This window comes from Ailuropoda melanoleuca, chromosome 2 (assembly GCF_002007445.2).
Source record: "Ailuropoda melanoleuca isolate Jingjing chromosome 2, ASM200744v2, whole genome shotgun sequence".
Taxonomy (NCBI): domain Eukaryota; kingdom Metazoa; phylum Chordata; class Mammalia; order Carnivora; family Ursidae; genus Ailuropoda; species Ailuropoda melanoleuca.
The window spans coordinates 188,153,385-188,179,155 of NC_048219.1; the positions used below are offsets into that span (position 1 = coordinate 188,153,385).

Sequence of the window (25,771 nt, forward strand, 5' to 3'; positions counted from 1 at the left end):
GTAAGCATTGACTCTCACTAAAAGCTGAGTACAAAGGATAAGATTCATTAATTCAACAAAATATTTATAATTGTCCTACTTTGTATCAGGCACCGTATTTGGTACCGAGTCTACCAGGAGTGAATAAAAGAAACATATCTCTGGACTCATGGAACTTATGGTCTTACGGGGGGAGAGTAAAATTTAAGAAACAGGCACAAATAAAAGTGCTGTTGCCGTTGCGATGAGTACTCTCAATGGCAGAGTGCTAAGGGAGAAAGAAAAGGGCAGTCTTCATTCGGTGGTTAGTGAAGGCCCCTCAGAAAAACATGATGGTTGTGCTGAAGTCTGAAGGATGAAGAGGACCTAGCCAGAGAGGAGATGAGTGGGGGCTGGGGACTGGGCAAAGGACAGAACTTGCTAAGGACCCAAAGCAACTAAGAGGTTCCTCAAAAAGTTAAAGATAGACCTTATGACCCAGCAATTGCACTACAAGGTGTTTATCCAAAGGTTAGAAAATAGTGGTTCGAAGGGGCACCTGCACCCCAATGTTTATAGCAGTAATGTCCACGATAAGCAAAATATGGAAAGAGCCAGGTATCTGTCAACTGATGAATGGATAAAGAAGATGTGGGATAGTTGGATGGATGGATGGATAGATAAATAGATACAATGGAATACTACTCTGTACACTGCCAACTATACAACACTTATTAAAGAAAGTGAGGAAGCGCTCCTGTGTGGCTCAGTTGGTTAAATGACTGCCTTCAGCTCAGGTCATGATCCTGGAGTCCCAGGATGCAGTCCCCCATCGGGCTCCCTGCTCAACAGGGAGTCTGCTTCTCCCTCTGCCCCTCCCCCCCTCATGCTCTCTCTCTCTCTCTCTCTCTCTGATTCTGTCTCTCAAATAAAATTTTAAAAATTGAGGAAGACACAAAGAAATGGAAAAACATTTCATGTTCATGGATTAGAAGAACAAATATTGTTTAATGTCTATACTACCAAAAGCAATCTACCCATTCAATGCAATCCCTATCAAAATAACACCAGCATTTTTCACAGACCTAGAACAAACAACTCTAAAATTTGTACGGAACCAGAAAAGACCCCGAATAGCCAAAGTAACGAAAAAGAAAACCAAACCTGGAGGCATCACAATTCTAGACTTCAAGTTGTATTACAAAGCTGTAATCAAGATAGTATGGTACGGGTACAAAAACAGACACATAGATCAGTGCAACTGAATAAAGAGACCAGAAATAGACCCACAACTATATGGTCAAGTAATCTTTGACAAAAGCAGGAAAGAATATCCAAGGGATAAAAGACCATCTCTTCAACAAATGGTGTTGGGAAAATTGGACAGCAGCATGCAGAAGAATGAAACTGGACCACTTTCTTACACCATACACAAAAATTGAATATGAATGAAAGACCTAATTGTGAGACAGGAATCCATCAAAATCCTAGAGGAGGACACAGGCAGCAACCTCTTTGACCTCGGCCACGGCAACTCCTTGCTCAACACATCTCCGGAAGCAAGGGAAACAAAAGCAAAAATGAACTATTGGGACTTCATCAGGATAAAAAGCTTCTGCACAGCAAAGGAAACAATCAACAAAACTAAATGGCAACCAACAAAATGGGAGAAGATATTCGTAAATGACGTTGGATAAAGGTCTAGTATCCCGAATCTATAAATAACTTACCAAACCTAACACCCCAAAAATAAAAAATCCAGTTAAAAACTAGAAAACAGGAACAGACATTTCTCCAAAGAAGACATACAACTGGCTAACAGACACATGAAAAAATGCTCAACATCTGACTCGTCACCAGTGGAGTACAAATGAGAACCATAGGGGCGCCTGGGTGGCTCAGTCGTTAAGCGTCTGCCTTCGGCTCAGGTCGTGATCCCAGTGTTCTGGGATCGAGCCCCGCATCAGGCTCCTCCGCTGGGAGGCTGCTTCTTCCTCTCCCACTCCCCCTGCCTGTGTTCCCTCTCTCGCTGGCTGTCTCTCTGTCAAATAAATAAATAAAATCTTAAAAACAAACAAACAAACAAATGAGAACCATAAGATAACCACCTCACACCCGTCAGAATGGCTAAAATTAGCAATTCAGGAAACAGCTGATGTTGGTAAGGATGGAGAGAAAAAGGAACCCTCTTATACTGTTGGTGGGAATGCAAACTGGTGCAGCCACTCTGGAAAACAGTATGGAGGTTCCTCAAAAAGTATTATCCTACAACCCAGCAATTGCACTATTAGATATTCACTCAAAGGATACAAAAATACTGACTCAGAGGGGCACACGCACCCCAATGTTTATAGCAGTTGTCTACAATAGCCAAAATATGGAAAGAGCTCAAATGTCCATTGACAGATGAGTGGATAAAGAAAATGTGGTACATTTTACAATGGAATATTACTCAGACATCAAAAAGGATGAAATCTTGCCATTTGCAATGACAGGGATGGAACTAGAGGGTATTATGGTAAGTGAAATAAGTCAGAGGAAGACAAATACCGTATGATTTCACTCATGTGGAATTTAAGAAAAAGATAAACATAGAAGAAGGGAGGAAAATAAGATAAAAATAGACCAGGAGGCAAACCAAAAGAGACTTTTAACTGTAGGGAACAATGGAGGGTTGCTGGAGGGGAGAGGATGGGGACATGGAGTAATTAGGTGATGGGCATTAAGGAGGACACATGATGTAATGAGCACTGGGTGTTATATGCAATTGATGAATCACTAAATTCTACCTCTGAAACTAATAATACATTTACATGTTAACTTGAATTTCAATAAAAAAAATTTTTTTTAAAGAGCTGATGAATAAATGGATGAGAAGGACATGGTTGCTGCTCTCTCACATTTTCCGGTAGTAGTAGACACAGAAACATTTATGTTACGTTCTGACAGGTATGATAACAGCGGTCTGGGTAAGTGCTAGCTTAGTTTGTTGGAATCCTGCACCCTGGGAAGGATTTCTCAAGTAAGAGACACTGAAGCTAGACCTCAAGGATGAACAGGCCTATAAAGGTGTATAGGGAGGTCTTTATAGCAAATAGATTCAGGAAAAATATGCCTGTGTGTTCTTGATGTTACTAATTTGAGGGAGGCGGCTATAATATAGGTATTGAAAATTACTTCTAGAACCTTAAGCCCAGTAAACATAAATAATTGAAATAAAATGCAGGAATGATCACATTCACAAAATTGGATTTTCAGTTTTGTCTGTTTTATATTAATATGGTACGTGCATGGTTTTGTTATCCTGTCTTTTGAAGAGTGGCATGTATAGAAAGCAGCTCCTGAAAGACTGGCTTCTTTTCGAGGCATTTATTTTTTTTTTATTTTGGAAGAATGCAAACAGGAAAATAGAAGAGTATAATAGATTGCCATATACCAGTCATCTAAATATAACAACATTTTTTTCATTGCTTCATTTTTTGGCTGAAGTATTTTAAAAACATGATATTCCCCCCCCCCAACACAGAAATATACATTTCTTTAAAAATAAGAACATTTTCCTGTGTAACCATAAAACCATTGTCAGGACTAAAAATGTTAGTAGTAATTCTTTGACATCACCTAAACCAATCCTTCCTTCCTCCCTCCCTCCCTCTATCTATCTATCATCTATCTATCTATCTATCTATCTATCTATCTATCTATCATCTATCTATCATCTATCTATCTATCTATCATCTATGTTGAATAGGCTCTATCCCCAACATGGGGCTTGAACTCATGACCCGGAGATGAAGAGTCATACACTCCACTGACTAAGCCAGCTAGGTGTCCCCCTAAACCAATCCTTGTACAGGTCTCCCCAGTTATCCCCCAGTGAAATGAGTCTACAGAACCCATTCCAGTGAATCCTGTCTCTGTTCTCAATCGGGAATATTTCCCTCGGCCCATCCCACCTTTTATTTTTCCTGTATATTTTCTTGTTGAAAATGAGACTATTGTCTGTTTATTGCCCCACCCTTTGGATTCGTCTATGTCCTCTTCCCCAGATGGCCTATAAGCTGGAAATTAGGTATAAAATCATTGAAGTGATCGTTTATTCTTTTTTTTTTAAATAAAGAAATACAATAAAGAAGTTCCATATTTTCACTTCCAGGATAACTTCTGTTCCTTCCCATCCTCCCTCCCTCCCCATCTTTCTTCTCCTTTCCCCCTCCCTCCCGTCTCCCTCCACACACAAGAATATAGAATTAAAAAATTCGAATACTACAGAAGTACCAAAAAATACAAAACAAATTGAAAACTTCTCTCCACTTTTCTCCAAAGTCAACCACGGGTGATTGTTTTTGCTTTATACACGTAAGACTGATTTTTTTAATCACCTCAAAGATGACTTTTGGCCTAAAGTGACTCATAGAGCTTTCTAGACAGTGTCCCATTTTTGAACTTCTAAAAGAGTGTCTTTTTTTTTTTTAAAGATTTTATTTTTTTGAGAGAGCACAAGCCAGAGGGAGGGGCAGGCTCCCCACTGAGCTGGGACCCCCCCCCCAGGACCAAGACCTGAGCCACCCAGGCACCCCAAAGAGTGTCTTTTAAATGCAATTTAAATGATTCAAACTGCTGATATTTCCATTTTATTACCATGAAACTATACAATTCTACTTCTCCGCTTACTGACTCCACAGAGACAGCCAAGGAAACCGATGACCATCTGACTGAGCCCAAACAGAAGCTCCAGGATCCCCACGAGTAGTAGGCCTAAAAACACGGAGAAATGGATCACCCTGTACTTGTTTTCTTTAGAATCGAAGTGCAAGGTGTGTTTTCTCCAGTCACCAGCTGTGATGCCATTGGTGGTGGGATCAGTGACATCAGTAGGAGACACGCAAGCCTCACTGAAGAACCACTGCAGATTGAAGGATTCGGGATGAATGTCACTGAAATGAAAGAAACGGTACAAGATTTTCAGGAATATCACTTACCATGAAAAGGCTGCATCCTTATGCCCAGAAAAAGGCAAGTCGACTAGAACAGCAAGTACTCTGAAATACTGCAACCAGAAACTGTAGCTAAGATCCGGGTTTCTGACCACGTGTCCATGTACTCTGAGAGCCACAAACCTTTTACTGAGTATCTATCCCATCCCTCAACCAGCATTTCTATAGTGCCTACTCTTAGGTTGAACCATATGACATTTTCTGTGTCAGAAATGGTCGGATATTCTTAATCTCACATGATTCAACCTAGTTATACAGGGATTCCTCTACTTGCTGAAGACGTAAATTAAGGAGCCCCTCCCCCTCGCACAGAGCTCAATTCTTGGTGCAAAACAGCAGTGTTGCAACTGCTCTTAAAACAGCTGTACAATGTTTACTGAAAAAAGGCATGTTAAAAAGTGTCGGATTAAAGGGATTTGTGCCCATTGTAGCAGGGTATGGAAAATGAGAGGCTTCTAGCCCTAACACCATCTATCCTAAGCTGATTTTTTCCCTCGGTTTACTACAGAGTAAGGCTAAGTGTTCTTAGAGAGTTTGCATTTCTGGATACCAACAACTGAGTTTTATCCTGGGAAGACAACAGCGGTTTCAGCACATGGAATGCGAGTATGCTTTTTGCAGTTTGCAGCAAGCATGGGATCAGTCTTGTAACTGTGTCTCTCCGACTAGAGTGGCTTGTATCTCCAGAGCTCAGCCTGGTGCCTGGTGAGTTATTCTCTCCTAAGGGCTGAGTAGAGCATCTGGGCTTGAAATCTCTTATTTTAAACTTCAGATCTAGGAAAGGGAATTTTAAAAAAAATTTTGATTCACAACAACTGCAGGATGCAAATTTTGAGAGATTTTTCTTTCTTAAGGTAGCAAGAAAAAAAGGGGGAAATTTTTTTTTCCATGTAATTACAAAAGTGAATGCTGGTTATTTTCCAAACTGAGCAACACACAGATAACAGAGAATTAGATCGTTCTTTTCTTCCAGTTTTACAGACTCTGCCTAGATTCAGGCACAGGACCATCTTACAAGTCTGAAATGAGCCACTGACAAGTAACGCCTCAGTATTGTCACTATATGAGTTAAACTTAATTCGTTCCCATGCCTGCAGTATATTTATCGTAAAAGTCTGCATGAATCCATCGACTACTTTTGTTTCTTTTAGGGCTTATAAGTAAGGCTCTAGATTTTATGTATTGTGTCTTATTCAATTTTTTAAATTATAGAGGTAACATATGCTTAGGACTTAGAAACTGAATTAGTTTGAAAGTGTAGAAATTCAGTGTTCCCTTCACTTCCCCAGGGCATCCTCCATTACCATTCTCCAATGATAAAAGTTAAGTTTCTGGTGTATATTTCTAGAAATTCTTTAGACACATACACACATGCAGCCACAGATTTTTAAAAGACAAGGATAAGCCATTTGAGTCAACTACTCCTTTTAGACAAGATCCCCCACCACCACCCCCGCAAACCATTCTGAGTGTTTCCTCCATTTCTATGAGATTGTGCCAATTGGGATTAATGTGCTAAATCCCTAAGAATCTGTGTTCCAGTCATTCCATCAAAGAACAACATGGCACCATGTCAACACCCCACTGTTCTCATCAAAGTAGCTTCAGCGTGTAAGACAATCCGTGAAAATCAGGAGACTCACCTCAAGTTACTGAATGAAAATTCACAACTGGGTGTGCTGTTCTCTGGAGAGTTACAAATGAGAGGACCTTCCAAGAGAGCCTGGGTAGATACCAACATGCAATACGCAGCACCAATGACCGTGAGTACATTCAGAAGTGATGACAGAAGCATCTGGAAAATAAAGGAGGAGCATTGGCTCGTGTTCTTACGTGTTCATGGTCTGTTTCAAGACTCAGCAGCATGTATGGGATCCTGACCAACGGCTGCTGGTCTCCAGTCCCCCTGTGGTCCTAGGTCTTAAGATCTCTGTTTGATTAGGCCTGAATTATCAAAGAACAGGAAGGCAAAGTCTCTGCCATTTGATTAGACTTACTAAAATATTGTTGGGCTTGCTACGGTCTCCAGAAAATCTGCACCTTTATATACCTGAGACTTGTCTGTTCAAGGGACCACTGACATTTGGTACCTCCTCCCCATTCTGTGTACTTCCTACTCCCCAGAACCTGGACTAGATCTTAACCACCCACATTTTGGTGTCTGGTCTCCTGACTCCCAAATCTTGCATCCAGATTTGGCCCTGATGCTGTGAGTGGCCAGTGGCCCGCATTCAGCAGGGATCAATCAATAGCGTAGTGTTAAGCACAGAGTTTCTCAACCTCAGCACTGCTGACATTAGGCATTTTGTTTTGAGGCCTTTCCTGTACATTCTGGGATGTTTGGCAGCAATTCTGGTCTCTACCCACTAGATACCAGTAGCAGTCCCTCCACCCTTCCAAACTGTTGACAGCCAAAAGTGTCCCGGACACTGCTGAATATCCCTCTGGGGGGCAGAACTGCCCCTGATGGAGAACCATATTGTGTTAGGGAGAGAGATTGTAAGCTTTTAAGCACCTTTCATTTCATGAATGAGAGTCAGAGAAAGCAGAAAAACAGCACGGAATTTGCCAAATAGGAAATGTTATGGCCCAGATGAAAGTCGGTATATGTGTGTATGCTGGTGTATGTGTGTATATGAAAGTTGGAATATTTCTTTCCAAAAAGAAAGCTCTGCGTTGTTTCGGGGAAGTTGTTAGTCAATGATAATTATGACTTCAAATCTGCAGAGATGAAGGTATACTTGTCCTGTTCCTTGCCTGTGATAATAGTGCTGTTCCCAGAGGGGTTAGGAGACCTGCCTTTAATGAGTAGGCAGAAGAAGTGGCTTCCTTAAGTACCTTACGCATGTTGTGGGATACGGGCTTTACATATATATTACCTCATTTAACCCTTTCAATAACCCCAAGAGATAGGTACTTTTATTCCCACTTTATGGATGAGAAAAATATAATTCAGGGAGGTTGGCAAAGTTGTCAGAATCTCAGATTCTGGGAGATGCTAGTGCTCAGATTGTAATCACTATGCCAGAATTCTTGGACTAAAAGCACAGAATAATAGAGTTTGGAGTCTAATTCAAATCCAGATTCTTCCACACTACGCTGGCCTGTCCAAGTTATTAATTTGCTCATCAAGAAGTGCACTATTTATATTCTGGTCATTTATTATTTCTAACTTCTTATCACTACAAAGGAGCCCGGCTTTAGAATGTGATCCTGGAGATCTGAATTCTCCCACGTGAGGGCTCATGTAAATGACTCAGCAAAACCAAAGCATTTGGAAACAAAACCAAGAATTAGACAAAGAGAAGGAGCAAGGAACAGTTAAAGTAGGGGAAATAGTTGGAACAGTTAATACAGAAGATAAGCCTTGGTGACCCCATCTCCCACCCCAAGATCTAGCCTTTGTCACCTTTATGATGCTTTGGTCATTTCTAGACTTGGAAGCTACATGATATGACTTAAACACCAGTCTTCCCATGGCTGCCACAAAGTGAGAAAAGCGCCGAGGAACACTTCATTGCATCCAATCAATATAAGCTGGAAATTTTAATTAAATAGCCAGCACTACTATTATTAATAGAGCATGAGCAGTATTACATAGCACACCCCCTCCCTTTGGCACTCCAGAGTTCCTGTAGCTCCTTGGCACATAATAATCTGTAATGTTGCTGAAGCATGAATTCCAATGATTTTCAAGGTCGATATGGGGGAGCAAAACCTGCTGAGTTAAGCCCAATACCTGCATGAAAATGTGTCTTGGTTATTCTCAACTTACTGTCCTCCAAGGACAGAAAAAACTTAAGTGATCATTGAGAAGATGACTTGTCATTGAAGGATATGTGGGAGGAAAAGATTCTTAATGGAAATATGATTTGAGGCAAAATTTTATAGAAGTGTTCTGATATTTGAGAGTTCAGGGATTTAGAAATATCTCAAGATGTCTTTCTCAAGGATGTAAGTACAATATAGAGGTAACACGAAGTCAAACTGTAAATTATAATTTAAAAAGAAATGTGCCAGAGAGGGGAAACTGAAAACTAATATTTATTGAATATCTATGGTGTATCAGGAACAAAGATGAACTATAAACAATTACCAAAGTAATTATAATCCTAGATAAATATCAAATGTCAGAAAAGGGTAATTTTTAAAAATAAAAATATGTAATAGAGATATCAATATGCACGATTTTCAACACTGGCTCTCACCCCTGGGTTCGCATTAGAATCACCTTGGGTGCTTTTGAAAAATACTGAATCTTTGGGGGCCACCAGGCTTTGATATTTTTGAGATCATTCTGGGTGATTCTAATGTTCTCATAAGGCTGAGCACCATTGCTTCAAAACCTTAAGCTCAGCCAGGAATATTTTCTATGACTGCTTATTTATTGATTTACCCTCCACCCCCCGCCTTAGAGAACAATGAGAGTCCTCAGCGTTACTTAATAACAATGGCCGTGGCATAGTGTAAAAATTGTGAATTTTGGAGTCTGATGGATTTGGATAAAAATTCAACTACTTACTAGCTGTCTACCATGGCAAATTACTTGCTTTCTCTGAGGATCAATTTCTCAGTAAATGAAACAGAGAATTAAATAAGATTGTAGAATTGGAAGCGTTCTGAGCATAGTAACAGAAGGTTAACAAATATTCTCTTCCTTTACTTTTTAACTTAGTTACAATTTTCTACATAATGGGTGCACAGTAAATGTTTGAAAAAATAACCATTGTCTCCTTTAACTGGATAAGGACAATTATTCTGATCCTAGTAAGCCAATCTTTCATAGAGTTGAGGATACACTTTCCCAGTCTTTTATACACACCACGAAAATAACAAGTATTCGAGAAATATGAAATTGATTACTGCTCTGGGTGTGACTTCCAAATCTCCTTTCTTTTGAAAACCTTTAGGTTAGTGAAACTGAAGATTGAGGAAAGGTCTGAAGACTGACTCCAAAGCTAAATTCTTATGGGCACAAAAAGAAAAAAGAAACACTTCACACTTTCCATATTATCATACAATCATTGTAAATTGCATGTTTCTATGACTGTGGTCCTGCCACTGGTTGGGCAGCTACCGAGGACTCGGGAGGCTTTGCTGACGCGTCTGTCACTGGCTGTTCCCGTGCTTTGGCTGCAGGCCTAAGGCACCATACTCACTCCAGTTCTGTTGTTGCAGCAGGCTCTTTTTCTCGCTGCCAAGGACATTGTTGTTGCTGGAATGACCTGGAAATCACATCCACAGGAAAGATGAGTATGATTACTTCTCATCAGATGAAAAAGCAGTCATCTCCACCTCCCACCAGTTGTGGGAAATCTGGGCTCGAGAGAACAAAAGGGGAAATTTGGCAATATCCCTTGATCTTGTGCACTTTGGGATCCCCATCTCAACCACAAAGATTAAAGTGGGGGAGGGCGGGGGCATTTCAGGATCACAGCTTCCAGCTCTTCCATCTACATTCTTGCTTTACTCTCTCATCTTTAGACAGTCTTGGATTTTAAATGGATTAGAATGAGTTAGTTATTCATTATTTTGGAAGGGATGTTTCTGAAAGACTTGTTTGCATCATCCAAAATTCCCTTTTTTTTCTTTTTTCTTTCTTCCTCTTCTATTCTTTTTTTTTTTTTTAAGTTACTATAATCTATGACCACTTATTCAATTTCCCAAAAGTAGCATAAATTAATCTGGCAAGCATCCAGAAAGGAAATTGTTTGCCTGGCAGTTGGGAACTAAGAATTCTGTCACCACCCTCTCCCCCTTCCTAACTTCCCTCCTACCCCCAGGGTCACCACCATGTCACCGGTTACCAAGCTTATGACCGGAGAATTATTTTGGGTTCCACATTCTCCTTTCTGCTCCTGTATCCATGACAGGTCATGACCTCACTTTTTGGGAATCCTGCATATAGTGCCTTCTCTGTTAAGGAAAATGCACATCGCTGAGGAAAACTGTGAGAAATGATGCCTCATTCTCAGGCTTAGGTTTCAATTTTGAGTCATATCTAGTCAGCAGCTATGACTAGGAATTCTTACTGGAAAAAGTTTTGTGTCATTGAAGAGTAAAATGTAGATCGTTTGCTTCCACTGTAGAAATTTTAGCCGTAAGCTTTTTCTGCTCTCTCAGCACAACGGCCCTAAAGCTGTTCTCTCTTGTTCCTCCCACTCATGTTTTCTAATGTTTCACTGAGTTCTAACAACAGGCCAGGTACTACTGTAGGTGTTGAACATGGTTCAGTTCCTTCCAGCCTCATAACAATCCCATGAGGTAGGCTCTAGTATTACTCCCAGTTTATGAAAGACCTGAGACACAGCAAGTTTGAGTGACTGGCCAAAGAAAGTGGAGGAGTGGGGATCCGAAGCTAGGCATTTGGGGTCCAGAGCCCAGACTCTCAACCATGATTCCACACTGGCCAATTCTGACAGTTCTCTCTTCCTCCATAGACTCTGTTCTTTCTCGTGTTTACCCCCCTCCCACCTTGCTCCACCACCCGGTTCATCTCATCGTCCTCCTCTTACTGCTCTTTCTCTGATGCTTCTTTTCAGGCCCACATCCACCTTCGTTCTTTTAGAACAGGTCTAAGATTTACACCTTACAAGGCAGCTTTCCTGATGAACTTCACCCCGTCTGACGATGGGCTAACTCCATGTCACTTGCGGAGAACACAGTATTGTTATCAAGCTGTGCTTATATATTGCCTTGAACACCAACACTCTTATAATTCAGGGGCACATGTATGTATGACAGCCCAGCCACTCTGAGGCATAGCTGAGAGCCCAGAAGAAAAGGAAAAAATAAATTTTAGCTCCCAAATAGGTGCAAGCTTTCACGTACTAAGCTTCTTTTGTCGTACTAATAAGCTAGAATGTCTTCTGAACTTAAATAATTTAGAAAAAACTGGCAAACTGTGACCTGCCATCTCTTCTTTTTAATAAATAAAGTTTTATCAGAATTCAGCCATGCCCATTTACTTACATGTTGTGCACGGCTGCTTTCACACACCAATGGCACGGTTAAATAGTTGTGAGAGACACTGTCTGGATCGCAAAGCTTCAAATACTATCTGGCTCTTTATAGAAAAAATTTCCCAACTCCTAATTTAGAAATGTAATGAGTCTGTTAAAGTTGGAACAACATTAAGTTACAACTTAAATGGATAAATCATTCTATTTTCCTTATTGATGTAAATTAAACTCTTAACTTTCTGGAGGATTAATTTATTTCAGAGATGCTGAACATTTACTTTCATAGTTCTTTTCCCTTGCAAAGGTGTTTTCTAAAGTAACAATGGCTGGGGCGCCTGGGTGGCACAGCGGTTAAGCGTCTGCCTTTGGCTCAGGGCGTGATCCTGGCGTTCTGGGATCGAGCCCCACATCAGGCTCTTCTGCTATGAGCCTGCTTCTTCCTCTCCCACTCCCCCTGCTTGTGTTCCCTCTCTCACTGGCTGTCTCTATCTCTGTCAAATAAATAAAAAATCTTTAAAAAAAAAAAAAAAAAAAAAATAAAGTAACAATGGCTTGTGGTACATGAATCCGCACCCAGTTGACTTCATGACATCTTAACACATCTTTGTTCCATCATTATGGGTAACTTGATCATTCACTGTATTTCAACCATTTTTACCATTCAAAGTTTTGGAAGTTGGAGGGGCTCTTTATAAGATGGACAGTAAAATGCGATTTTGTTTTATTTTAAGTAAGCTCTATACCCAACGTGGGGCTCGAACCCACAACCTGGAGATCAAGAGTTGCATGCTCCACCAACTGAGCCAGGCAGCCCCGGACAGTAAAATAGGAAAGTATGTGTGTGTATATGTAACTGAATTATAATAAATCTTCCAGATAATCTCCTTTGAAAATTAGTAATTAGGAGAATACTCTTTCTCTTCAATTCCGAAGTACGCTTGAATGCATGAGTTTTTGAGAAATTAAGATTCTTGATAGACTTTTGTTTTTATGAAAAAGTAGTATTGTTCATTTTTTCTTATAGAAACCCATACTTTTATCCAGCTTTAGAAGTAAGGTAGTAATTTATTTTACAAATGAAGTACAAGAAAGCTTTTAGATCATTAAAACTCTGATAGAATGCAAACTTTTGGGATTTTCCTAAGTACTTGAACATGAGAGTAACCCACAAAGCCATAGCTCACCATAAATATAAAAACGACATTTTGAAAATTCTTGCTATACACAGTATCTTCTAATTTGGTTAACATTTAACAATTTTTTCTCTGTTAAGACTTTAATAATTGATAAATTATCATTATGTAATAAGTGTGCTCAATGAATAAAGATGATTAAGATCAAACTTCCAACTGATCTCATATAAAAATAAAATGGCCTTTACATTTTTTAGAGGAAACATTTCAAGTCTTTCTTTTTAGTTCCTGAAAAAAAAATAGCATGTATTGATTTTCCACTTAGCAGGCGATGATTGAAGGTAATTACATAACATCTACTCTTAGTCATAGGTTCAAAAGATGAAAAGGTTCACCTCTCTTTTCACTAAATCATAAAACCATAAAACGAATGCATATTTTATGAAGTAATCAATAATGAATTCTGTAGTTATTATTAGCTACTTCCTGCAAAATTCTGGTTTGTTTTTTTTTTAAGATTTTATTTATTTATTTGACACAGAGAGACAGCCAGCGAGAGAGGGAACACAAGCAGGGGGAGTGGGAGAGGAAGAAGCAGGCTCATAGCGGAGGAGCCTGATGTGGGGCTCGATCCCATAACACTGGGATCACGCCCTGATTCGAAGGCAGACGCTTAATGACTGCGCCACCCAGGCACCCCTGCAAAATTCCATTTTTGAAGAAAATTTAAAATGCCATAGCAATTTTAGAAATATTTCAAGAACTATGACAAGGGTACGATCACAAGCAGTGAATGCTTCCTTGTTAACTTTTCTGCATGTTTACAAGTGTATGAAGAGTTCAATATTTTGAATGATGCCCTTTGAAAAAGATATTCTTCCACATTCTATTTATAGCCAAGGATCATGAAAATGTACCTGTGCCCTGAGCCCTTCTATCACCTGGCAGCTTGCTTGTGAGGCTCAGCCATAAAACCCCTATTGAAATTTCCAAGGAGTTGTTTGCTGCCTTGATGACATCCTACAATATTGTGTAATAGAGATCCCTCACGTGATTCCGGGTCTTCATTAATATTTATTGAAGATGATAAAGTAAATGTAGTCATAGAGCCAGGAAGTCCAGATTTTCTGGAACTGTTTCACAGATTTATGTCACCTTTCTATGCTTCAGTTTCCTGACCACTTAAATTTATGGATTAGGTTATGGATTTTGTCTTTCCCCTTTGTCAACTGGAAACAGTTGTTGCGGATTATGGTGTTAATACTGGTGGAAAACAGAGCTTTGGAATCAGATAAATCTGGAATTGAGTTTCACACCTACTATCTGTCTTGTTAACATTCTTCACCTTCTGTTTGCTGATCTGTTAAAATACCAATGATCATATCTGCTTAGCCAGATTATTAGATGAAATGAAATCGTGTAAAGTATGAACCCAGTAGCTGGCACTTAGCAGTACTCTGTGCGCCCTTCTGTCTGTCTTCACCCCCCAACCTTCCCACCCCACCAACATAAACACACATAGAATGTGGGTGTGTACCATCACCACCTCAGGCTCCATTAATGCGAGCCAGAAATTGTTTTTAACTGAGACGGACGGGGTTTGTAGTAGAGCCAATTTATATTTAAAGAGACATGAGTTATTCTAAATGGATTATTTTAACCGAGGAACTTTTAGGGACTTCATGGAAGTCTAAGCAAGATGCAAGAAAGCTCATGCTATTTAAGTAAAGAGAAGCTTCTAGAAGGGTAGAAAGCAGACACGAGGATTGGAAGTTGTATCGTGGTTGAGTCCTGTTGATCACTTTCTCTCAGACTGGAAGAGAACTCTCAGGGTTGTTTGAAGAAACAGCCCTTTTGCTCACGATGTTAAAGGGAAGGAAACCACCGACTTTTGGGGAATGCTTCCTAAAATGGCTTTTTGGTGCCAGAGTGGTCTCAAATCCAGTGTGCCAGCCAAAGGACAAATTTTTATCTAAAGTTTAACATGTAATGACCCAAGAGTATTTTCACAGACGTCTGGGATGAGACCAGCAGCGGTAACTCATCATCACTGAAACACACACGCACACCACACACACACACACCCAAACTAAAGCTCATTTCTTTAACATTAACCAGACTCCCTTAGGTAGCACTTCCCACTCCCATATTGCTGTGAATACTTACAGACTCTTATTGGCAAAGGAAAGCGGAGGCAAGAGATTCAAAACATCTTAAACACTAACTATAAAGCTTAGAAGAACACATAATATGTGAAGAAATATGATAGGTAACAACCCAACCAATGTTTATCAAATTATTAATTTTTTTTGCCCAAGCTCCCTAGTCCGTACCACAGTTTATTTAAATTGTCATTCTTCACTGATGCCAATATAAATCAATACCATTCCGCTGCTCCTGACGGTATCCTGTGCCAAGACATAGCCCACTGTAAAGCTGAAAGATGGTGTTTAGAAGTTTAGTAAAATAGGCAGGCCTTTCTCCAAATCAAGCCAAATAAATGTTACTCACCATCAGACCTGCTCCTATAATTCCTGGGAGCCACCACTCAAAGCAAGAGATGGGGTTGTGAAAAAATTGGCCTTCATCCACAACGTTGACGATGAGAGGGATTGCGTTGAGAACTATTCCCAGTAGAAGCAGAACCAGCAAGCTGAATCCATTGCAGGATGTCCATCCTTCACAGCAGGTCATGGTCACCCCCTGGTTCAATGAGAAACCCTGTCCAAGTGGCTGCTTGTGTGGCACTGTCTTGCCTTTTATCCTGAGCTGTCTAGTTAAAGTTTAGAACTTATGAAAAATTACTGCGGGAAGTTCAGAGTCCATCCACTAGGGCAGGGCATTATTATGAGAATTGTTACAGGAAGTAGGTTGATTTTTTTTTCTTTTTTTGCAGCTCATTATATATTTATTAACGACAATAATTTATAGTTTATGAAAAATATTGCCCTGATATACAGAAAAATTTCCTGATAATGGTTATTAAAAACAGCTACTTGCATCTGCTCCCCTTGTGTCCACCCCAATATTCAATCTACACGGGCTTAATCTGGTAATGTAATCTAGGAAGACTGAAGACAAAACACTTCAGGTCCTGGGCAAGATAATACAATACCTGTAAGCCTTCTGGACCCTTGGATTGACTGACATCACTAAGAGAGCCAATTGTCGATGTTGTTAAAGAAACGTGTTCATCTCCAAAGACAATTTCAAGCTCCAGCCAGCCCGTCAGGAGGAGGCCACAGAGCATCATCCTCTCTGGTTATCATGCTGCCATCAATTATTCTCCTCGGTATCTCCATCACACTTCTATGTACATAAGCCTGATCATGACATCATTTGTGTAATTGCTGTTATTGGCATATCTCAATTTCCCGTCAGGTGGGAACTGAAATTGCGGGAACCTGTGGTCAAAACTGCCCTTGTGACCCACGTAATAATGCAGATGAAGGTCACTCTCCATGGCTCCATAAGAGGAAGCAAGATGGGGAAAAAACCTGTAGATTCTGTTAGATACATTTATGCAAGAAAATAAAGAGATGAAAACTAAAAAAAAAAAAAAAAGGATGCTTTTAAGATATGTTTCCTTAATATATTTTACTAGTATGCCTGATAAAAAGTAAAAACAAGAATATCCACTTTATATAAAGCATATTTTCCTGTTGTATTGATATTATTACCACCTATGGAAGTTCCTTATTTTGAAAATGTCCTATAAAAAAACGAGCATATACAAAACAGAAAATATTCTTCTCTTCTGCGAATGTTCTCGATTAGTCAAAATGTCAAGGCTCAGTTTCAGGCTGTATGCTCTCACGCACAAAATTAAAAAATTTTTTTTGATGTCATATTATTTGAGTCTTATAGACAAATCCATTTAGAGGTGGCCCGTCTAAGGCTAGATGGAGTTTCTGTTAACACTGGAAGAGTGACAGTGTTCAAGTATGGAAACCAGGATGAAACAGGAACAGGAGAAAGATGGAGGGGCAGATTATCATTTCCTACTTTCTTCGAACCTTGAGAACTTACCTGGTTATGCATAGTACGTTTCTGGCCTGTGGCTTCATGTCATCTGCCTACTAGTTTGTGAGCACCTCAAGAAAAGTTTCCATCAGTTGGGATAAGCTTTTAAATGCCAAAGTTCTCACTCGTGCTAATTGGCCATCGTAAATCAACAAGAGGTTTCTGCTTATGGTTGTTCCCGAGAGATTCAGGGGCACAAGCCATTTCTATCCCAGCTTTCACAATAGTGGAGGCAGAGTAAAAAGATATGGTGAGCCACATACTGGGTCTTTTTTTTTTTTTTTAAAGATTTTATTTATTTATTCGACAGAGATAGAGACAGCCAGCGAGAGAGGGAACGCAAGCAGGGGGAGTGGGAGAGGAAGAAGCAGGCTCATAGCAGAAGAGCCTGATGTGGGGCTCGATCCCATAACGCCGGGATCACGCCCTGAGCTGAAGGCAGACGCTTAACCGCTGTGCCACCCAGGCGCCCCTGTGCCACTCAGGCGCCCCCACATACTGGGTCTTAACATTTTTTGTCCAGGAGAGATCCACATCACGTCTTTTCACATTTTCTTGGCCAAACGGTCACTCAGTTATGCTTGACATCAAGTGCATGATGAAATACAAGCCAGTGCATGTCCAGAAGAGAGTCAAACATAGGCCGCGCTCATACTTACCATGTCTGCCTTCTGCTGCTGAGTAGTCCCCTCTCCGGCCCCGAACATGGTTTCAGCAGATGCTGCTTGGAATGATGAATGGGTGGATGAGTGAATGCAGAAGTGAAATCAGTATTTTCCATAAGCTCAGGTGTCATGGTCTCGGAGAGGAGCACGCCAACCTGCAGAAGCAGGAGGACACATTGCGTGTGTTCCACTGGGCGACCCTGAAACGTTAGTTCCAGTTTCCAGTTCCAAACAGATTAAGAATAACCCATCCATTAAAAATAAAAATAAAAAATTATAAAATTAAATTTAAAAAAATACTCTACCCATCTCCATAGCACGCGCTTATAATGATGGAAGGAGCGCCAGCACAGAAGCCCATGCTAGAGCAGCCCTGAGAGAAAGCGGAGAGATATTTGTATACTTCTGCATGCTTGAAGTATCTAGAATAACTTCATATTTATTTTATAAAAATTAACAATTAATTGGGGCCCCTGGGTGGCTCTGTCAGTTAACGTTTGACTCTTGATATCAGCTCAGGTCTTGATCTCAGGGTCGTAATTTCAAGCCCCACATTGGGCTCTGTGCCAGGTGTGGAGCCTTCTTAAAAAAAAAACAAAACATAACAACAACAACAAAACTACCACTCTGTTGAATTATATAATTTATATGATTATGGAATTATTATGGAATTATAATAATATATAAGTAAATTATGTATTTATTGCTGAGATGACTGTGTGGGAAGAGGTAGTTACTTATTTTCAGATGTGGACTTTGCAATTTCAAATCCCTTCCCATCTTCATAAGGAGCTGAATTAGAGAACTGTTCAGATACTAGTTTATTCATGGGAACCTGAATTTGTTACTCTACCTGACTTCTAGACTCTAAGACCAAAACTAAATAGCATGCTTTGCTGGAGGCCATAACAAAACTGACTTTCGCTTGGGTTTGGTACTCTTTACACTTGTGGCTAACCGAAAAACTGTGTAAAAATGTAGAAATATAGTCTGTATTATGAAGGGAAAGATATTTATGGATAAAGCAGAAAAAGGAATCTGCTTACAAATGAAGAGAAGGAGTAGAGCAGACAACCCTTAAGGTACCTTTCTGATCCATAGGACTCCCTCTGTAAAAGCAATCCCCACAATTTATATGAGCAGACCCTCTGTCTTTCATTTGTATCATGGAGCTTTGCTGCCCTGGTCATTGCTAATTGGAATACCAATAGGTATAGAAGCTTAGTTCTTCCAATCTCTCCCAGGAGTTTAGAATTGAAAAAGATACTAGTTATTCTCTGTTATGCATGAAATGGGAGGACATGCTTATCAGTTAGGATTAGGCTCTAGTTGTTTGTAAGAAGAAATTCAAGATAACAGTGGCTTAAGTAAGATAGCAATTAGTTCTTCACAGGAAGTCTGAAGGCAGATATTCCAGAGCCCGAATAATAGCTCCACTTCCTCAGAGATCCTTCCATGCTCGAAATATGGCACCATAGCTCTAACCATATCTGGTCTCTACTTCGAAGGATAAAGGAAGAGAAAGGCCCACCTTCTTCCTTTTAAAGAGCTGTCTTATTGGCTAGAATGTAGCCATGTGACAACATTTAGCTGCAAGGGAGTCTGGGGATTAAGTAATATTTATTTCAAGTGATTCATGCCCAGTTAAAATGGGGTGGGGGATAGGAGACAGAGGGTACTGGGAGGGCAATTAGCCGTCTCACCAGGTCATATAAATTCATAAGCTATGCCAGGGGAAAAAGAGAAACCAGCCTGCAGAAAAGAAGGAAGAGGAGGAAGACGAGGTAGAGAAGATGCAGGTGTGCAGAAAGAAGCGAGAGACCATGAGGTTTTAGTGGGAGACAGAGAGAGAATAGCTTCTTGGTTTCTCCAAGGCTTTCTTCTTGATTCCCACCCTATGAAGCCTGGTTGTATGTTCTGTCTCTGTTTTCTGTCAGATGCCTCTATATTATACAATTACTCCTTTTACATTATTTTAAGTGGATTTCTACTTTTTTTTACAACCCCTCCCCCCAAAAGGCTAAAACTGAATGTTACAAAAGTCAAGGATAGAAAAGAACAGAAATAACTTCTCACATGCCATGCTAAAGCAACAAGTTAGAAAAAGGAAGGATTCTGTCATGATAGACGGGGAGCTAGGATCCCTCCCAGCTTTGGAGGCTGGCTAGAATTTGACACAAAGCAATGTCAGGGGCATTTTGTCCACCAGTGTCAGTTGCCGAAAACCAAAACTCTTAGAGATATAGCTGGGAAATTATGTGTACGAATTACTGGGAGGCTTGGAGGGGCAGGTTCTAGGCTGGCTTCCAGAAACGCCTCCCAGGACATGACTGCTGAATGGGCCCATGGGGAGCTGTTGCACCTGCAATAGTCAGAAGGGAGAGAAATCAAGAAGCACCTTCTGGAATAATTGAGCTCAAGCATATACCACTAGAGCTACTGCCCAGGAAGCCACGGCCACTGTTGCTGCCACTGACCCTCCACAACCTCAAGGCTAGTGACTGGACCTTGGATCACTGCGTTTGACTTCTGCTGTTTTATTGAAAAAAATATGTTTAGGAAAATTTGAGAACACTAGAAATTATAAGAAACATATAGTACATAATTGATATAAGTAGGAATATAAGTGCAGAAGTTCCACAAACACTAAATATACCAAAAGAATGAAATATATTAAAAAGCATTATTTCATTCCACTGAGTTCATTAATGTGAGTTTTTTCAACCCAAGAGTGAGTTTCTTGCAGTGTGGATTTTAATTGATAGATTATATTGGATTGAGAATTATTCGTATATTTGTATGTTGATACATATGTGTGTGTGTGTATATATATATATACACACATGTATATAAACAATACATACACACACACACACACATATATAAACACAGTTTAACGCCTACCATAGCCAAAGTAAATAAGGGAATCTGTGAGGTGGGGAAAATGTGAATTTAGTTTTGAGAACTTAATGGATTCATATGCTGCTAAAGCTGTAACGGTCACCAGAAACTCTCGGTTCAAACTTATTATTTTACAGATGAGTAAGGAAGACAGTAAGCCTCAGGGAGGCTAAGGTGACTTGTACATGGTCAGGTCGCTCTGGCAGACCATGAACTTGAATTTGGTACTTCTGACTTCTAACCAGGTGTCTTTCTTTTAAATTACAAGGTTGATGTTTAGGTGAACCAGAAGAGATGAACATTCAAAATGTCTGAGGATCTAAGCACAGGAGCGAGCCTGTCCCCTGCAGCACCTGCCCAGAGGCCGGCCAGCCGGCTAGCAGCAGCACTGCTTCTCACAGCAGCCCTTCTGCTGGCAGCAGCCCTTCCCACCGCCGCAGCCACAGGAGCCGCAGCCACGGGAGCCACAGCCACGGGAGCCGCAGCCACATGAGCCACAGCAGCAGCAGCAGACCACGGGGGTACTGCAGCCGCCCCCGCAGCCGCCCCTGCAGCACCCGCAGCCGCCACAACTTCCACAGCCACAGCACCCCATGGTGTCAGGAAAGAACACTCAGGAGAGGTGAGGAGGGAGGGAGACTCAGGAGGTGAGGGAGGTCTGCTGCCGCCTTCTGCTGGGGGCGCCCCTCGTATACCATCTTTGGCTTGGGCTTGACCCAAGCACATGACTAGTTCCCGGTTGCTGTTTATTTCCATTTCCCTGCGCACATTTTGCAGCACCTCTGGTTTACTTCCTTAACACAATTCGGCCTCATAAAATAGCTTACTTGAGTTCTGAATTTCTGTGTTCCGGTGACATATTTACAATAGGACTCTGAGGGTCTGAAGTATCTTACTGTCGTCTTTATTTTCTGCCCAGCCAATGCCAGTCGGACTCCGAAATCTTGAACTACAAGGATTGATTCGAATTGTGACATCTGATCTTCTCCACGTGTCTTCAGTGTCCTCACTGATCCCTTAAGACATGGTACAAAGAGAGAAACCTGAGGCTGAGGTCTCTGCGGATCAGAGGTGTCAAAACTTAGGCCATTTCCTTCCCGCCCCCGCCCCCATGCTTCAAGGAGAAAAGCCTGGGGGAACTTTCCCATCCTTTTTCATGCTTCCAGCTGTCCTGGGTTAGTGCTCAGCTCCTTCAAATAAACTAAGAGATATGAGGAGAGTCACTAAAATATTAGTAAAAAGAAGTCAGCAAGAAGACTCTCCGAATTGCAAGACTCTGGGTCCTGGAATCCAACCTTAGAGCTGTTGGTGCACCTGGAGCTGTGTGCAGCGTCATACCTGTGACCGAGTAGAAGCAGACAGGCCCACCATTAGGGCTCTGCAGCCCGGGAATGCGAACCGCGAGTATGGCGGCGTCTCCTAGGGCACGGTGGCGTCCCCGAGAGCACGGAGGCGTCCCCGAGAGCATGGCGGCGTCCCCGAGAGCATGGAGGCGTACCCGAGAGCATGGTGGCGTCCCCTAGAACATGGTGGCGTCCCCTAGAGCATGGTGGCGTCCCCTAGAACATGGTGGCGTCCCCAAGAGCATGGTGGCGTCCCCTAGATCATGGAGGCGTCCCCTAGAGCATGGAGGCGTCCCCGAGAGCATGGCGGCTTCCCCGAGAGCATGGAGGCGTCCCAGAGGGCATGGCGGCTTTCCACCAGGGCACAGAAACAAGATGGCAGGAATAGTTGGAAAAACGTACTCAATATATGTTTGTATTTGGCAAATCAATCATGTATTACCTTCAAAATACGACAGAGCGAAGTACAGGTCCATCTTGTTAGTAAGCTCCCGGCCCTCCCCCAGCTGGGTGGGAGCACACACACCAACAGGCATTTCAGGGCCACGTGATGAGCCCTGCTGGAAAGGCAGGTCCCGGTGATAGGACCCCCTTCACAGAGGAGGTCTGGGGAGGGGCTGTGATTCCTCAGTCATCACACCGGTCTCCTGTGTTCCAGGGCCACCCTTCCAGCTGGCCCGGAGGATCTCTGGGCCCTCCACGTTAGGGTCCCACTTGCCCCAGGCACACAAAAATAAATGGACTCAAGCACACAAGGGCCCCTCTGCCCCTGAGGAGCCAGAGCCCAGCCTGGGAGCCTAAGCATCTGCCGCGCGAGCTGACTAACCGGCTCAGGCCCCAGGGAGGTGGTGTGTCGTCAGCCCTGCCCCGGGTCCCTGACACAGGAGCTTGCTGCCTCTGTCACGGGGGTGTGTGGGCTGACTGCTTCAGAGCATGTGGAGGGAGGCTTTGTGTGGCAGAAACACTCAGGCAAGAGAAAGACAGATTTACTTGTTAAATCTTTCTCAGCATAAATACAGAATATTCTTGTATAATGAAGTCTCATTTCCGGTCAAGAGTGGCAAGCGTCCATTGTCTTGCTTCTCCTTGGGTTCTAATTAGTCGTTCTGGGGGGGCTCACGTGTCAGTGTGGTGTTTGCAACCATTGCAGGAAGTAGCTGAGCAATGTTTACCATATTACACAATTCATGTTCCTCTTAGATTTGTTTACAAGTCCTTCTAGACATAATGGGCCAGAAATAGCCTATTGATTCTTTCCTTTGGCAAAGAATGGACATCAAACACTAGACTTGTGAATACCTTTACCCTCTTAACATATTTGCCAAAATTTAATTACATTAAAACATCTTCATTATTTAAAATAATTTTTATTTAAAATGTGGATGTTCATTAATTATGATTTGATTTTTCTTTTAATTTTGTAGGTAATTTTGCAGGTTCTTTTTTTCCAGAAAGTTAACTTTTAAACATATGAAAAGTACTTCAAAATTTTTTTACTTTTACAATTCCTATATTTTATTCTTTTGATGAAATATATTAACATTTTATATAGTTTAAATACTATGACATTTTATTTTTAATCCTTTAGACCGTTCTTGTCAATAGACCACAAAGTATTTTTTAAATAGTTGTTACTATACATACTTAGTTTATTGAATGAAGGTAAGGGAAAACATTCTGGTGTAAAGATACAATAAATTATGACTTATGTGTGTCTCTATTTTACGACTCATCCAAACATCCTGACCCATCAATAGAGCACCCAACCATAATGCAATAGTGTTTAAATTCAGTTGACTTTGATATTTTTCTAAAAATCTGAGATTTACATGTATTTTTTCATTTGGTTGTTACAAAGATATATTTGACAAGGCAGAAGGATAGAGCATATTTTAACAGCCTGCTGGTATGATTTATCACTTTTTATTATGCAGTCTGCAGGCTTCCATTTTTATTCATATCTTGGCCCTGCAGATGTTCGGGCTGGGCCTGCATGCAGACACAAGTGGAGGACATCCACCAGCCCAGAGAGATGGCAGAGTGTGATTGGAACATAAGGAGCAGGGAGGAGCTGGGGTGGAGGAGATCAGTTAGCAATGCAGGGGCCACACTCCAGAGAGGCTTGAAAACCGCTCTCACCCCTTTGTGTTCATCTTGTGGGTGACCGGCAGCCCTGAACAGTGAGGCACGGGAAGAAGAAGTCCCAGTAGTCCAGGGAACAGGGGAGGTGTTCTTCCCACCGGGCAGTCAGTTACGAAGCTTGGAAGCATATCGTCAGGGAGGGAAGCCCCAAGATGCTATTCCTAGTCAGTCAAAGGATGGGAGGCAGGCTTGAAAAGGTCTGTTTCAAATCTTGCTTTCATAAGGGGTTACCCTCTTTTAGAAAAGTGGGGGCTGGTTATTATTGTTCTTCCTGAAGTCACCTGAGGTAATAATAATAATAATGATAATAATAATAATAATGATAATAATAATGATAATATTAAGAGAAAAGAGAGCACATTCTTTAAAATGGAATATCTCGTCACTCATTCATTGCTCATGGGGTGCTCTAGGACAGAGTACGTTTGGAGGGAATGTTGTTGGATGTGAAATTGGGAGGGGGTCATGATGTATTATGAAAATGCATGGAGGGTGGGAGTCAGTCCCCTCCAGACGTTTGGCTTGTGCTTGCCCCTCTAGCTTCATGTGCCTTCCTCACAAACAGTTTCTTCTTGTCTAATGGTGCCATTATGTGGTCATTCTTCTGATCCTAGATCACATTCCACGTTTCATTGAGAACATTATTCACTGAAAATAAACATTATTAATTTAATGGGATCCCGATTTTAGTCCACAATCAAAATGAACCTTGGCATTCATCTTCCAAAAATGCTCAGCTCTGCCCCTAGGCTCAACTTGGAGCCATAAAATTGTAAGTAGACAAGACCTTGCTCTCTTCGCCTTCCTACCCCAGAGGAAAGAGGAATGTGTATCCGAGGGAAGGATATGGATTAGGGTGAAGGAGAAAGTAGGACACACGTGATTCTTTTGTAGTCTTGCATCTTCTCTATGGTGGAGCAGTAATAAAAACTGCCAGGAAAAATTCTGGGTCGCAATTCTGGGCCATTTGTCAAGTACCAACAGTAAATAATCATGAGTGAAGTGATAGCGAGTAGTCTTACCCACCTGGTTTCTAATCCAGCGACTGTCATCATTTAGACATAGAGGATTTGATCTTACGGTTCTGTGCACATAGAAGCATGCATGACAGTTGTGTAGAGCCATGGAAACTTATAAATCATTGCAGTGTGGGTTGAAGGATAGCTCATGGACCAATTTAATTCTTTCAGCAATTACTTACTGAGGATCTACTGTGTAGGCTCTGTTCTAAGCAAATGGGATAAATCAGTGAACAGATCCAACACAGATCCCTGCCCGCAAAGCTTCCACACTCATGGGTAGAAAGAACACATAAATATAACGGGTAAATATTGAGTACATTAGAAAGTGGTAAGTTCCAGGGCACCTGGGTGGCTCAGTCAGTTGAGCGTCTGCCTTCTGCTCAGGTCGTATTCCCCGGGTCCTGGGATCGAGGTCCGCATCAGGCTCCTTGCTCGGCAGGGAGCCAGCTTCTGCCTCTGCCTGCTGCTCCCCCTGCTTGTGCTCATTCTCTGTCTCTGACAAAGAAATAAATAAATAAAATTTTTAAAAAAAGAAAGTAAGTGGTAAGTTCCATAGAAAAGGAAAGCAAAATAAAAATTAGAAGTGTGGGGTGGTTTTGTAGTTTCAAATTAAATCGTATTTATA

The 25,771-nt window shown here is 41.3% G+C and overlaps 1 protein-coding gene and 1 pseudogene across 1 annotated transcript; both read right to left on the minus strand.

Annotated features, from left to right (window-relative positions):
* Positions 1-4,207: 4,207 nt before the first annotated feature.
* Positions 4,208-21,560, minus strand: TM4SF20 (transmembrane 4 L six family member 20). The gene is made up of 6 exons (XM_002919717.4): positions 21,467-21,560; positions 17,733-17,794; positions 15,562-15,753; positions 10,115-10,180; positions 6,599-6,750; positions 4,208-4,895 (listed from the first exon to the last, which is right to left on the minus strand). Exons 2-6 carry the CDS (start codon positions 17,778-17,780, stop codon positions 4,607-4,609), a joined length of 747 nt encoding a protein of 248 aa, XP_002919763.2. The 5' UTR covers positions 17,781-17,794; positions 21,467-21,560; the 3' UTR covers positions 4,208-4,606.
* Positions 16,085-16,513, minus strand: LOC100476893 (annotated as a pseudogene).
* Positions 21,561-25,771: the final 4,211 nt, after the last annotated feature.

Bases quoted from the DNA above. Each gene is read 5' to 3' on its own strand.
- TM4SF20 (XM_002919717.4), bottom strand. From the start codon at position 17,780: ATGTTCGGGGCCGGAGAGGGGACTACTCAGCAGCAGAAGGCAGACATG. The intron at 10,181-15,561 runs GTGAGTAACATT...TGTGATTTCCAG, and splicing joins TTATAGGAGCAGGTCTGATG to GTCATTCCAGCAACAACAAT. The intron at 4,896-6,598 runs GTGAGTCTCCTG...CTTTCATTTCAG, and splicing joins TTTTCATTCAGTAACTTGAG to TGACATTCATCCCGAATCCT.